General features: G+C 41.1%; 2 protein-coding genes and 2 non-coding genes across 5 annotated transcripts in view; all 4 read right to left on the bottom strand.

Moving 5' to 3' along the window:
- Positions 1-1870, bottom strand: part of rnf19a (ring finger protein 19A, RBR E3 ubiquitin protein ligase) — a 23382-nt gene extending 21512 nt beyond the window's left edge. For both annotated transcript variants that reach the window (XM_060857245.1, XM_060857244.1), the window contains exon 1: positions 1683-1870. The gene's annotated coding sequence lies outside the window, so the exon portion shown is untranslated. The remainder of the gene's footprint in view (positions 1-1682) is intronic.
- A 2696-nt stretch (positions 1871-4566) lies between these two features.
- On the bottom strand, positions 4567-13152 carry pabpc1b (poly A binding protein, cytoplasmic 1 b). The gene is made up of 15 exons (XM_060896884.1): positions 12451-13152; positions 11124-11317; positions 10914-11029; positions 10527-10666; positions 10055-10149; positions 8891-9028; positions 8536-8631; positions 8119-8391; positions 7574-7664; positions 7103-7213; positions 6489-6631; positions 6317-6401; positions 6062-6192; positions 5274-5369; positions 4567-4995 (listed from the first exon to the last, which is right to left on the bottom strand). The coding sequence occupies exons 1-14, from the start codon at positions 12641-12643 to the stop codon at positions 5280-5282; spliced, it is 1896 nt and encodes a 631-aa protein (XP_060752867.1). The 5' UTR covers positions 12644-13152; the 3' UTR covers positions 4567-4995; positions 5274-5279.
- Positions 8716-8848, bottom strand: LOC132837706 (small nucleolar RNA SNORA5). Its single transcript, XR_009647566.1, has one exon. It is a non-coding gene; the product is annotated as a small nucleolar RNA SNORA5 (small nucleolar RNA).
- LOC132837708 (small nucleolar RNA SNORA5) lies at positions 10338-10470 on the bottom strand. The gene has a single exon (XR_009647568.1). It is a non-coding gene; the product is annotated as a small nucleolar RNA SNORA5 (small nucleolar RNA).
- Positions 13153-13676: the final 524 nt, after the last annotated feature.

Here is a 13676-nt window from a genome sequence, read left to right as displayed (position 1 = left end):
TCTCTCTCGCTCAGTCTCTCTCTCTCTCTCGCTCAGTCTCTCTCTCTCTCTCGCTCCGTCTCTCTCTCGCTCCGTCTCTCTCTCGCTCCGTCTCTCTCTCGCTCCGTCTCTCTCTCTCTCTCTCTCTCTCGCTCCGTCTCGCTCAGTCTCTCTCTCTCGCTCAGTCTCTCTCTCTCGCTCGCTCTGTCTCTCTCTCTCGCTCGCTCTGTCTCTCTCTCTCGCTCGCTCTGTCTCTCTCTCTCGCTCGCTCTCTCTCTCTCTCGCTCGCTCTGTCTCTCGCTCGCTCGCTCTGTCTCTCTCTCTCGCTCTGTCTCTCTCTCTCTCACATGGGATGAACAGAAGTCTATGTACCAATGTACTGTGAAGTGGAATTCAACACTACAGAACCTGTCTTACTCCAGAGGGAGAGTCAGTGTGAGGATCAGACAACAACACACACTCACACTATTATTAACACTCCATTAGTAATAATCAGGGGAGAGAGAGAGAGCGAGAGAGAGAGAGAGAGAGAAACATACAGACAGAGAGAGACAGACAGAGAGAGACAGAGAAAGAAACAGAGAAAGTGACAGACAAAGAGAGAGAAACAGAAAGAGAGAGACAGACAGACAGAGAGAGAGAGACAGACAGAGAGAGACAGAGAAAGAGAGACAGACAGACAGAGAGAAACAGAAAGAGAGACAGACAGACAGAGAGAAACAGAAAGAGAGACAGACAGACAGAGAGAAACAGAAAGAGAGACAGACAGACAGAGAGAAACAGAAAGAGAGACAGACAGACAGAGAGAAACAGAAAGACAGAGAGACAGAGAGAGACAGAAAGAAACAGAGAAAGTGACAGACAAAGAGAGAGAAACAGAAAGAGAGACAGACAGAAAGACAGACAGACAGACGGGGCGAGAGTGAGACAAAGATAAACAGGTTAATGTTCACACAGGAAACTTATCTGTTAAATAAACAGAATCTGTTCATCATTAACTCCTATTTTTATTCCTCGCCATAAATGGATTTAAATCCAGACTTTTGTCTAAAGAACAAACCGCTTTATTCACGTTGTGCTAATTAACACTACAAACACTAAACATCACAAACACGAGATTTTTCTGTGTTAAATGTGAAACTTTACAACGTTCCCTACAGAGATGACAATAAATTCACGTACTTAATAAAAACAAAGCCTTAAAGTTAATAGAGAAAACACTTAGATCGGATTTTACACGTTTAAATAAACATCACGTCTCATGACCCAATGCAGATGTTTACATTTCTAACAGAACACCAAGTCCTCAGTGCAGTGACTGTGTCACATTAACACTACTTTACACTTCACCCTGTTTATTTCACACATCAATCAACACAAAGCTCCAGGGTCTCATCTTTAAGCGTGTTTACTATATTTATTACACGTTGTTTTAAAGAAGTAAACAAAAGTTGTGTGCGCGTGCTAATGCTAACAGCTAATGCTAACAGCTAACGCCAATGCTAACAGCTAGCACGTCGCTTGCTAACGGCTATCTGTAGCCTGTAAGCGCTTTGTTTCATCAAAACAGACATTTAAAGCAGTTCGAGTTATAAACGGTTTAAAATCCGTGTGTTTTCCGTCACAGATCCCGAGTTATTTGGTGTAAAACAAACCGACGCTTTAAAAATACAAACACTTTTCTTTATAAACGTGATATTTACCTTTCGACTCACCGACACACCCGCATTTTATTCCAACCCCCGAGAGAAAAACTCGAGGTTAAAATAAACACACAGGAAAAACAAAACGCACTAAAACCTTTAACTTTTGTCTGCTCGGTCCGGTGGAAAAAAAAAACTTAGGGCCGAGTCGCCAACTCCCTGTGTGTCTGACCGCGGCCGCGTCCCAAATCACCGCCTCATAAAGTCCCCTAAACCCTCGGTGACGTCACACACGGAGGCGGCTACACTGTAAGGCAGCCTTACAAGATGGCGGACACGTTCATGTAAAGGAGACACGGCTCGGATTGGGACACGACCCTTTCCTCTTCTCACTCCGCTTCTCCGGAACGTGTTGAAAATGTTCTCGCGAGATTTCCCGAAGGAGTGGTGTCTCTGATCTCGCGAGATTTCATCATTGACTTTCGTTTCAGGCGTTTTTATTTATTTACCAGGTCACGTGTACGGAAGTAAACGAGGAACTTTTATTTTTATGGATAAAAAAAAAAAGCAGCTCCATGAAGACGGTGTGGAGGTGAAGGTTAGTGTGAAGAACTCGTGTGTCCTGCACTGAACACTGACTCAACACCATTAAACACTGACTCAACACCACTAAACACTGACTCAAAACCACTAAACACTGACCCTGACTCAACACCACTAAACACTGACTCTGACTCAACACCACTGAACATTGACTGACTCAACACCACTGACTCTGACTCAACACCAATAAACACTGGCTCTGACTCAACACCACTGACTGACTGAACACCATCTCTGACTCAACACCACTGAACACTGACTCTTCATTGGATGCATGTGCATTGTTTCTGAAACACAGATCCACAGTCTGTGCTAATGAAACAGATTAATATATAAATATTAATAAACCCTGAATTAGCCAGTCTGTGTCTCACACAGTAATGAATACATACAGGAAAGCACATGACCAGTCACACAGACGTGACACATCATAGTGTGCTGATGGTGAAATAGAGGAAGAGGGGTGTGTGTGTGTGGGGGGGGGGGGTGTCCAACATCCACATACTATAGCTATAGAACTAACAGTCTTTTTTACAGTATATATAGTTTGTACAGTATATATATACAGTATATATATATATATATATATATACACAGTGTATATATATAGTTTGTACTTTTTATTATATTTTTATATATATATATAGTTTGTACAGTATGTATGTGTATATATATATATATATATATATATATATATATAGTTTGTACAGTATATATATATAGTTTGTACTTTTTTATATATATATATATATATATATTTTGTACAGTATATATAGTTTGTACAGTATATATATAGTTTGTACAGTATATATATAGTTTGTACAGTATATATATATATATATAGTTTGTACAGTATATATATATATATATATATATAGTTTGTACAGTATATATATAGTTTGTACAGTATATATATATATAGTTTGTACAGTATATATATATATAGTTTGTACAGTATATATATAGTTTGTACAGTATATATATATATAGTTTGTACAGTATATATATATATATATATATATAGTTTGTACAGTATATATATAGTTTGTACAGTATATATATATATAGTTTGTACAGTATATATATAGTTTGTACAGTATATATAGTTTGTACAGTATATATAGTTTGTACAGTATATATATATAGTTTGTACAGTATATATATAGTTTGTACAGTATATATATAGTTTGTACAGTATATATATAGTTTGTACAGTATATATATAGTTTGTACAGTATATATATAGTTTGTACAGTATATATATAGTTTGTACAGTATATATAGTTTGTACAGTATATATATAGTTTGTACAGTATATATATAGTTTGTACAGTATATAGTTTGTACAGTATATATAGTTTGTACAGTATATATATATAGTTTGTACAGTATATAGTTTGTACAGTATATATATAGTTTGTACAGTATATATATATAGTTTGTACAGTATATATAGTTTGTACAGTATATATATAGTTTGTACAGTATATATATAGTTTGTACAGTATATAGTTTGTACAGTATATATAGTTTGTACAGTATATATAGTTTGTACAGTATATATAGTTTGTACAGTATATATATAGTTTGTACAGTATATATATAGTTTGTACAGTATATAGTTTGTACAGTATATATAGTTTGTACAGTATATATATAGTTTGTACAGTATATATATATATATAGTTTGTACAGTATATATATATAGTTTGTACAGTATATATATATAGTTTGTACAGTATATATATATAGTTTGTACAGTATATATATATATAGTTTGTACAGTATATATATATAGTTTGTACAGTATATATAGTTTGTACAGTATATATATAGTTTGTACAGTATATATATAGTTTGTACAGTATATATATAGTTTGTACAGTATATATATAGTTTGTACAGTATATATATAGTTTGTACAGTATATATATATAGTTTGTACAGTATATATATAGTTTGCTCTTACCTTAAATACCCAACAGTTAAACTGATGTGAGGATTTAAGCTGAAGCCAATGAGTGTGGAGTAAAATTCAGACATACAGGATTAAAAACTGACCTGTAAACAGACGTGACTCATGTTACAGGGTTAAAGCAGCAGTATGGAATAATAGAAGACTTGAGGATTTGGAGACGGCACAATAAACTAAGCTTTAGCTACACACTTGTGTAGTAGAGTTTAGGGTATAAAGGACCGTCTCTGAGCCTTTACACAAGAAGTTTAAGGTCATCTGAGGTGCAATTGCTCCCTCTACAGCATTCAGGTGAAACAGCACGTGTTTATTCACCGTTATCTAGCACGTTATTGTGTAAAGAAACCAAAGCAAACAAGACACGTATTAAATGACAATGTAATTTATTTGCGCAAGCACATTTTAATTCCAGAGAATTCACGTAGCCCTGCGTGGTTCTTGGTTCTCCTCATCACACAGAACCGAACTCTTCTGGTAAAAAATAAAATGAATAAAATAAGGATTGATAGAGAGTCTGAATTTTCCCCCTCTATACTTTTATGGAATTTTCTTTAAAACCTTCAATTTTCCCATTTTTACGTTTTTAATTTTTTCTCTTTTTTTTGAGATTTTTTTGTAAGATAATGAACTAGGCCTAGTTTTATCTTCTAAGCCTGGCGGAGTTCAGGTTCCATTGCATTTTTCTTTTTTTTTTTAAATATCATTTCTATCTTTTTGCAGTGTTTTCCACGTTTTTCAATGTTTAATATGTTTTTAATCCCCCCTCGGTGAAGCAAGGTCAGAAGTTTGTAGTCCCTGGAGAGGAGAAAAAAACAACAACAAAGTTTTAGTCTAAAAATAAAACTACTGCTGGGTAAAATTACAGCCGTTGTAAAAAAAAAAAAAAACAGCTGCAGTCGATCGGTACAATTACAACAAATGTGAAAACCGGAAGCTTTAAATGATCCGTAACATTTAGAACTCTGATCATTCTGGTGTTGTCTAGACAGTGTAAAGGGTAAACTGGGATTAAAACCAAACTTAAGACTAGCTTCTAAATGCCACACACACACTAAACAAGGCTTTGTCAGTACCTCGGCTTAGACGCTCGGTACGCCGGTGGAGTTGGTCACATTTTTCTGTTGTTCTTTGGCCTGGTGAGCCTGAAGCACGGCAACAGCCTCATCAACCTGAAACACACGGTACGACGTCAGTCCTGCAGTTTGTTGCCCCACTACTGCATCACAACTTACAACATTTAGAATCAAGAAAACGCTCATGTATTGTATAATTATCTAAATATTTAGCTAATAAAAATAAAATAAAATCAAGTGTCATTTTATTCTTTATAAACCACAGTTACGATATTAGGAATGACCTCCATCCATTTAGTCATTTACAGCTCTGGGAAACGAGCGAGGGTCTGTTCTCAGTGACCTCAGACTTTACAGGAAGAGGGGAAAAAAAAAAAAAAAAAAAAAAAAAAAAAAAAGTCAGCTGCTGTTAGAATAAAACATCGACCAATCACGATCCAGCAGCACAAAAACAAACACTGAGATGAACATGATGCCAAAAATAAACTGTGTTTAGTGGAACTGATTTATACAGTCATTACTGGATGTGTTGAGGTCATATGAGAAAGTCTGCTGTGTCATTCACATTCCTGTTCAGAACTGGGAAGTAGAGACATGTGACATTAGAAAAACAGAAACTGTGGCGGCGTGTGGTCAGTGCTGGTCAGATGGCCCCTGTGTATGTCATCAGGAGTCTGAGTGAAGGTTCCCGACACTGCAGGAGCTCCCACACCGAACAGGATTGCATCATCACACCAGTAGCCGACAACCTAAAACAAAGACGTCTCGTGATCACACTAATTTATCACCTTGGAGCGCAGAGACTCCGGAGACTCGAGCATGTGCAGCAGCTCTGAGTTGTCAATCTCCAGCAACATGCCCGTGATCTTCCCTGCCAGGTTGGAGTGCATGTTCTGAATTAGAGGGAAGAGACGCTCACCTGGAAGAGGAGGGAGAAAAAGAAAAAAGGGGAGGGAGGAAGCTTCGTCACACTACAGATCAAAAGCACAAAATCCAAATAAGCGAGTTTAAAAAAAAAAAAAAAAAAAGTTTTAAAAATTTACCCAGCATTTGCTTCTGCTCCTGAGGTGGAGCTGCAGCCAGCATGGAAGCAGTCAGAGGCTCCTGACCCTGAACATGCACGGCAGGCTACAGAAACAGGACATAAAATATTCACTAACACTGTAACATCAGGTGAAGATCAGACAGGAAAAAAAAAGCAAACTGAACTCTGACCTGCTGCATGGAGACCTGAGGCTGAGAGCTGATGTGCTGCTGGGGGTTACGCACTCCGGCCGTGTATTTGTACTGCGGGATGGCACGTACCGGTGCTGCTGCAGCCGCTGCAGCTGTAGGCCTGGGACCCACCGTCTGCGCAGCTAAAAAAAAAACCAAACAGAAGAGATTAAAGATGACGGCGAATTAGTCGGTCCAAAACTCTACATGGCCAATAACAGCTTTATACCCTTCTGTAAAAAAGATCTGTAATAATTTAAAAAAAAAAAAAAAAAAAAAAAAAAAAATTACAAAACATTTCCTAGAACAGGAACATGGATGAACTGAATCCGGATGCCAAGTGTGCACACACACACACACACACACACACACACGGTTTAACAACCTAATTATATTTACTTTCTCTTCAGTAGAAAAATACCAGTCAGTCCATCACCAGAGTACATGTTGGCAAATGTCTAATTCCAGGAAACCTAGAGCAGCTAAACAATACTAAAGTTTACTAGAACACTAACTGTAGCCTCAAGGAGAAATGAAAGGAAAAACAAACTTTCTACAAGGACGAAAGTGAGCAGAAATACTTCACATACACCGACGCGACGGCGAAAACTCACCGACACGTTGAGCCGACATCACACGAGGAACCTGAGAAGCAGGTCTCATGGTGTTGAAGGTCTGTGGCCTTGGGGCTGAGGGCCTCATGGTGGCTTGCATGTTCTGGAAATCTGAGGCATGAAGGAGAAATTAGTCATTTAATTAAAGTACACGTGTACAGACGTGTAACAAAATACTGAACTAATACCAACACGGCTCAAGTGAAGGAATGAGACGGAACATGAATATGGTTAAAAATACCCACAACCACAAAACAGATGGAGCAATCTCAGCAATTTGCCTCACTGGGTGTGTCGTCTTGCCAAACACACAAATATGAAACAATTCTACTTTGAGTCGGTATGTAAGAGAAGAGAATCTGTACTGGGTTTAAGGCACCGGCACCTTCTCCTGGACGTGATCAGGCTTAGACAACCATTTTCTAGGAATCTTACACTAGAACACAGCGCACTACACGTGTGTGTACTCACGCTGAGGTCGGACACCCTGCGCGGTCCAGCGTGGACTCGGCCGGAGCTGTGCGAGCTGGCTGGTAGGATAGTACGCAGCTCTGTTTTGAGCCTGAGGACAAAGAAATACAAGTTAATCGTGTTATAAAATGGTAACAGTCTGAAAAACAACTGAGTCTAAAATGGAGTCTGCTTCCTGTTCCTAAGTTTCGAGAACAAGTTCTGTAGCTAAAGAACTCTCTTGCATGAGAAACAAATGGTCATGAACACTGACAGGTAACAAGTACAGTAACAAAACTTCTAAAGAAACGTTCTAATTGTGTACAAAAGTGAAACTCTGACACGTTATTACATAACTGTGGGAACAGGTAAATGTTCCCCTTTTACACAATAACAATGTGCAATAACGTTTAACTGTTACCATCTCCATCCTAGTGCATCCTGCATCTCATTCTATACCATCATCTAGAGCACAATTTATTTTTTACGTGTGTATTTTTTGGTACTCTGATACACACAAGCATCGTTGGCAATAAATCTTTTTCTGATTCTGATAAACGACAAACCTGAGGAATGGCAGCCATGAAATATCCAGACGGCGGTGCGGTCTGGTAGGGGTTGAGAACAGGATTCGGTACGGTGTGAACGCTGGCCATCCTCTGCATGTACTGATTGGTCAGATGAGCTTGACGTTCCTCTTTACGCTGAGCCAGAGCCACGTAGAGCGGTTTTGTGGCAACAATACGACCGTTCATCTCGGTCACGGCTTTAGTCGCTTCCTCGGGGGAGGAGAAGCAGACAAAGCCGAAACCTTTGCTGCGTCCTCCGTCCATCATGACCTTTAAACAAAAAAAGCCACACCGTGATGTTCCAAGTCTACGTCTCTACAAAGCCTGCTGTAATAAATAGTCTTAAAACAAACACTGGTGTTAATCTTGTATAGATTATAATAGATTATGATACAAATTAAAATAGAAGCGAACCTTGGCGCTGGTAATCGTTCCGAAAGGAGAGAACTCTTTGCGGAGCCGTTCGTCGTCGATGCCGTCGTCCAGGTTTTTCACGTACAGATTCACACCCTACGCATTTCAAACCATTCAGCATGTTAAACGTGAAGTGTTAAATGTGAACTGAGCAGGTACACACACTCTAAACTTAAACTAAAGTGTACATAGCCGTTATTTATCCCCAGTATCTACTATAAAACACGGGGCCCATGGACTACGACGTCGCTGTGGCAGCCGTTTGGCCAGTACAGCCCACAGAAGAGGACGCACTGAATTTGACTAGACTGCGAAGAATTTAAGGCAGTTTTGATCGGGTGCTCATCAGACGAACCTGGTACCGAGTCATCCGATCCTGCTTCATCTGCTCAAACTTGCGCTTGAGTTCGGTCTGACGTTCCACCTTCTTTTGAGCGCGGCCCACGTAGATCAGCTTGCCGTTCAGCTCCTTCCCGTTCATCTCGTCCACAGCCTGGAAAAATACAGAAGGAAGAAAAAAAAAATCGAATAAATAATTTCTGCTTTTTTCTACGTTTGACACATTTCTGTAATTAACACCTATATGAATCAGCCATAATGTGAACACGCCAGCTAATATCGTAGGATTATTGTGCCACTGACTCTGGGACTCCACAAGAGAACCACCTCTGAAGGTGTGCTGTGGTATCAGCTTTAATTCCTCCAACATGTGAGGTGGAGCCTCCATGCATCATGAACTTGTTTGCCCAGCACGTTCCACAGACTGCCTCGGAACTCCCCGGATCTCATTCCGACTGCCCAAGTCAGGACCTTCAGCTCTCGTTCCTCAAAACGTTCCTGAACCATTTTTGCAGTGTGTCAGGGAGCATTATTGTACAGAAAGAGGCCACTGACTTTAGGGAAACTTAATGTTATGAAGTGACACTTGAACTACATAAATGTTTAGGTAGGTGATACAGAACCCATTGTTCCTGAACAGAACATTACCCAGAACTTCACACTGCCTCCAGCAGCTTCTGTGGACTCAAACCAGATGGGGTAGAACTGGCATCAACGAGCCTCGTGCTCCCACACGCCTGTCACTAGTTATCCTTCAAACACTTGTTAGTTACTAAACACTTCATCCCTGGATCACCACCAAAATGGGTCAAACTTGCTCACAACTTTATACCTGGCCATTTTTAGCCTCCAACACAATCAAGAACTGACTGCTCACTTAACTACATAATACATCCCACCTTCAGCTGGACGCTATTATAAACATTTGCTCCACCTGTAAGAAGTGAACATGTTGCATTTCACTAAAAAAATAAATAAATAAATCAAAATGATCCCAGACCACCACAAGCGTAATCCTGACCGACGAATAGCTGTTTTTACTGCAGAACTTGGAACACATTTGGGTTTTCAGAGCTTGATGCAGCCCTCACCAGGAGAAAAATCTATTTATACTATTCAAATCATTTAAAATCTAGTCCAGTGCATTATTACTGGCGTGCCATAAACCTTTAGGACGTACCTTTTGAGCATCCTCGTGCCTCTCGAAGCTCACAAAGCCAAACCCTCTAGATTTGCCACTGTCGTCGGTCATGACCCGGATACTCATAGCAGTGCCTGGTGAGAGAAGACGCATACGAGAAGGAAGCACGTTAAAACGTCTGTAGAGCATCAAAATTAATTACACCATTAAAAAAAAAAAAAGGCTGCAATTCACAGCTTTAACCTTGCATCCTAATCAGTTATCTATAGTGTGTTTATCTCTGGGTTACACTCAGCACACCACCCACTCTCCACCTACTGGTGATTGTACATAGCCGTTATTTATCCCCAGTATCTACTATAAAACACGGGGCCCATGGACTATGACATCACTGTGGCAGCCGTTTGGCCAGTACAGCCCACAGAAGAGGACGCACTGAATTTGACTAGACTGCGAGTCTTAAACCATTTGTGCACGTTTCTACGCACGTCAACGTAAACATCTAGCATACCATATTTGCTAAAGGCTTCCTTCAGCTTCTCGTCGTCCATGTCCTCCCCAAAGTTCTTGATGTAAACGTTGGTGAACTCCTTGGCTCTGGCTCCAAGCTCAGCCTCGCGTTCTTTGCGGGATTTGAAACGACCGACAAAACTGTACAAGTAAAAAAAACAGCAAACAAATGCAGGTATAGAGTTCAAATGTGTGAACATCATTGAAAACAAGACATCATCTAAATCCTGAGCTCGTTCAATGCAGTGAATCTGAGGATAAGAGTCACCGAGAAAGTTTTATTCACCGTGTTATAACGGTGTATAAAAGCACGGTCACATTGAAGTGCACAGGAAAGGCCATGCTCATTAGTTTCTACACAAGTGCAGGTTTAAAGTGGCTCACTTACACTTTTCTGTCGTTGAGCAACATGCCATTCATTTTCTCAATGGCTCTTTCAGCGGCCTCCTGGGTCTCAAAGTGCACAAAACCATATCCCTTTGATCCGTTTTCATCACAAACAACCTTAAATACAACAAACAGAAGCAAATTCATGCACAAAGAGGCCATGCAGGAAACGCACGTGATCAAACGTGTAAAATGTTCGTAGAGACGCTACCTTGCAGGACAGAATGTTGCCAAAGGCAGAGAAGGTGTCGTACAGAGCCTTGTTATCGATTGACTTGTCCAAGTTCTTAATGAAAATGTTACCAACGCCACTTTTCCTCAGCGACGGGTCACGCTGGGACCACATGATGCGCACGGGTCTGCCTTTGATCACGTCAAAGTTCATGGTGTCCAGAGCACGCTCAGCTGGAGGAGGGAGGAAAAAAAAAAAAGTGTCATTTTTGTGCTTTTGGAGAGAGCACGAACTTAACGTACATAAATCACCACAATCCTACATCAACTCAGTTTAAACACTGTACACATCTTAAGATGAGGAGAAAAAAATTAAAAAACTGAACCATGTTGACCAAAAAATGTGCAAGTCACAAGTGAGTCAAGTCATGAATGCCAAGTCAAAGTCGAGTCGAGTCTTTTTTTTAATATTTGTCGAGCAAGTCTCAAATTTGCGACTTAAGTCTGACTCGAGTCAAGTCGAGTCCCTCATCTCTGAGTCATTTACCTCAAGTCCAAGTCAAGTCTCAAGCCATGAATGTTAAGCCGAGTCTTTAGTCTGACTCGAGCCAAGTCATATCACTCGAGCCCCCCTTCCCCCCATCTGACAATAAGGGTCTGGCTTTGCGGTACCTTGCAGATTTAAACATCTCCTGGTGTAATTAAGGTCCTAAACCTGCATCAGCCCTTCTTACTAGATCACTACGCATGAAGGGTGTTCAGTGGTGATGGTGTGTTTACTGCGTGACTCCACCACCAGCACATGGGTGAAAAGGAAGCAGTGGATCACTGGATCCTAAAGTGTTTCAGGGATCAAACCGAACCGCATGGCCCACGACGTGAACAGGCTGCAAGACGTCTCCTGGGTTTCATATGATGAACACGTCCGCGTCTTCGTACCACAGCAAGTGTGAGAACTGAATTAATCCGGTGCAGGAGGTGAGAACCGAATCCCCTCCTGACTGGTCAGTGTTAAAGGGAGCAGGGCCTAATGTGCGTGTCCGTGGGCTAACAGCGTTAGCATGGGGATTTAAATTCAGAGCAACGTTAACAAGGCCGAGTGTTTAAATAGTGAACATTTAGTGTGAGTGACGCACAAGTGCCGAGGGTTAAAACTTCTAGATTCGGAACCGAATCAGAACCGAATTTCTTCTTTCTACGCACTTGCTAGTGTTAGCATTTAGCACGGCATGAGAGAGAGAGAGAGAGAGAGAGAGAGAGAGAGAGAGAGAGAGAGAGAGAGAGAGAGAGAAGGCCCAGAGCACCACACGAGCCACGGATCTGGAGTATAAAGTCCCCCAGCTTTAGTTCTACATCTTTCCACTCACCGTCTGCTGGCTGCTGGAAGTTAACGTAGGCGTAGCCGAGGGAGCGACGTGTGATCATGTCCCTGCACACGCGGATGGACAGGATGGCACCGGCAGGGCTGAACTTCTCATACAGCATGGCCTCGGTCACATCTGAGTGAAGGTCTCCGACGTACAGCGACGCCATCGGGTAGCTCGGAGCGCTCGGGTTCATGTCGTAGTGTCGATTCTTGTGAGGTCTCGTGTGAGAGAGACGCGTCTGTGGTGCTGTGCGCGAGACTTTCTCCTCAAACACTTAGTCAACTTAAACCGAGCAAAACCACGAATTATTAAAAAAAAACCAGCGCTTTAAAATGTTTAAAATTTAAAAAATAAAATTTACTTCTAATTCTTTAACGCTTACTTTTAAAATACGGATACTTTCTTATCCCCCAAAAACAGATTTGTATGGCGTTCCAGTGAAACGAGGCCCTGACAGACTATGCTAAGCTAACGCGTCGGTTCTTCTGTGATGTGTCGATACCGAGTAGCTGCTGCTTCACCGATGTGATTTTTATTACAAAATAAAAAGAAAGAAAAAAAAAGAAAATTTTTTAAGAGTTTTTAAGGTTTTTTAAATTTTTTTTTTTTTTTTAATTTTTTATAGAACGTGTGCCGAGGCTAGCTCCGGATCACACACGCACTCACACCGCACTAACAGCCGGGGGGTTTCGGGGAGGGCGCTGATGCCTCGGTGGGTCATTTTATACTAAGTGCCACGTCATCATGGAACGTTCCATTCACTCTACGTGGGAGGAAACGAGGCATCACTACGAACCATTTCACAATCGCGCACCGCCGCCCAGTGGCCATAAGGCGTAGTAAAATAAACACATGAGCTATTTGAGTTGATAATAAACTTGTATTGTTGAATGCATCACTTTTGTTTATGCGCACTGAACATCCCCCCCACACTGAACATCCCCCCCTCACTGAACATCCCCCCTCACTGAACATCCCCCCTCACTGAACATCCCATCCCTGCCCTCAGCTTGGGCCATTCCATAGGGGAAGTTTATTAAATAGCTATTAAATCTGTCTCGGGGGTCACGGTGGTTTAGTGGTTAGCACGTTCGCCTCACACCTCCAGGGTTGGGGGTTCGATTCCCGCCTCCACCTTGTGTGTGTGGAGTTTCATGTTCTCCCCGTGCCTCGGGGGTTTCCTCCGGGTACTCCGGTTTCCTCCCCAAAGACATGCATGGTAGGTT

The sequence above is a fragment of the Tachysurus vachellii genome, chromosome 21, assembly GCF_030014155.1.
Source record: "Tachysurus vachellii isolate PV-2020 chromosome 21, HZAU_Pvac_v1, whole genome shotgun sequence".
Lineage (NCBI taxonomy): Eukaryota > Metazoa > Chordata > Actinopteri > Siluriformes > Bagridae > Tachysurus > Tachysurus vachellii.
The sequence above is the reverse complement of the archived record's forward strand: the minus strand, read 5'-3'. Positions and strand labels throughout refer to the sequence as shown.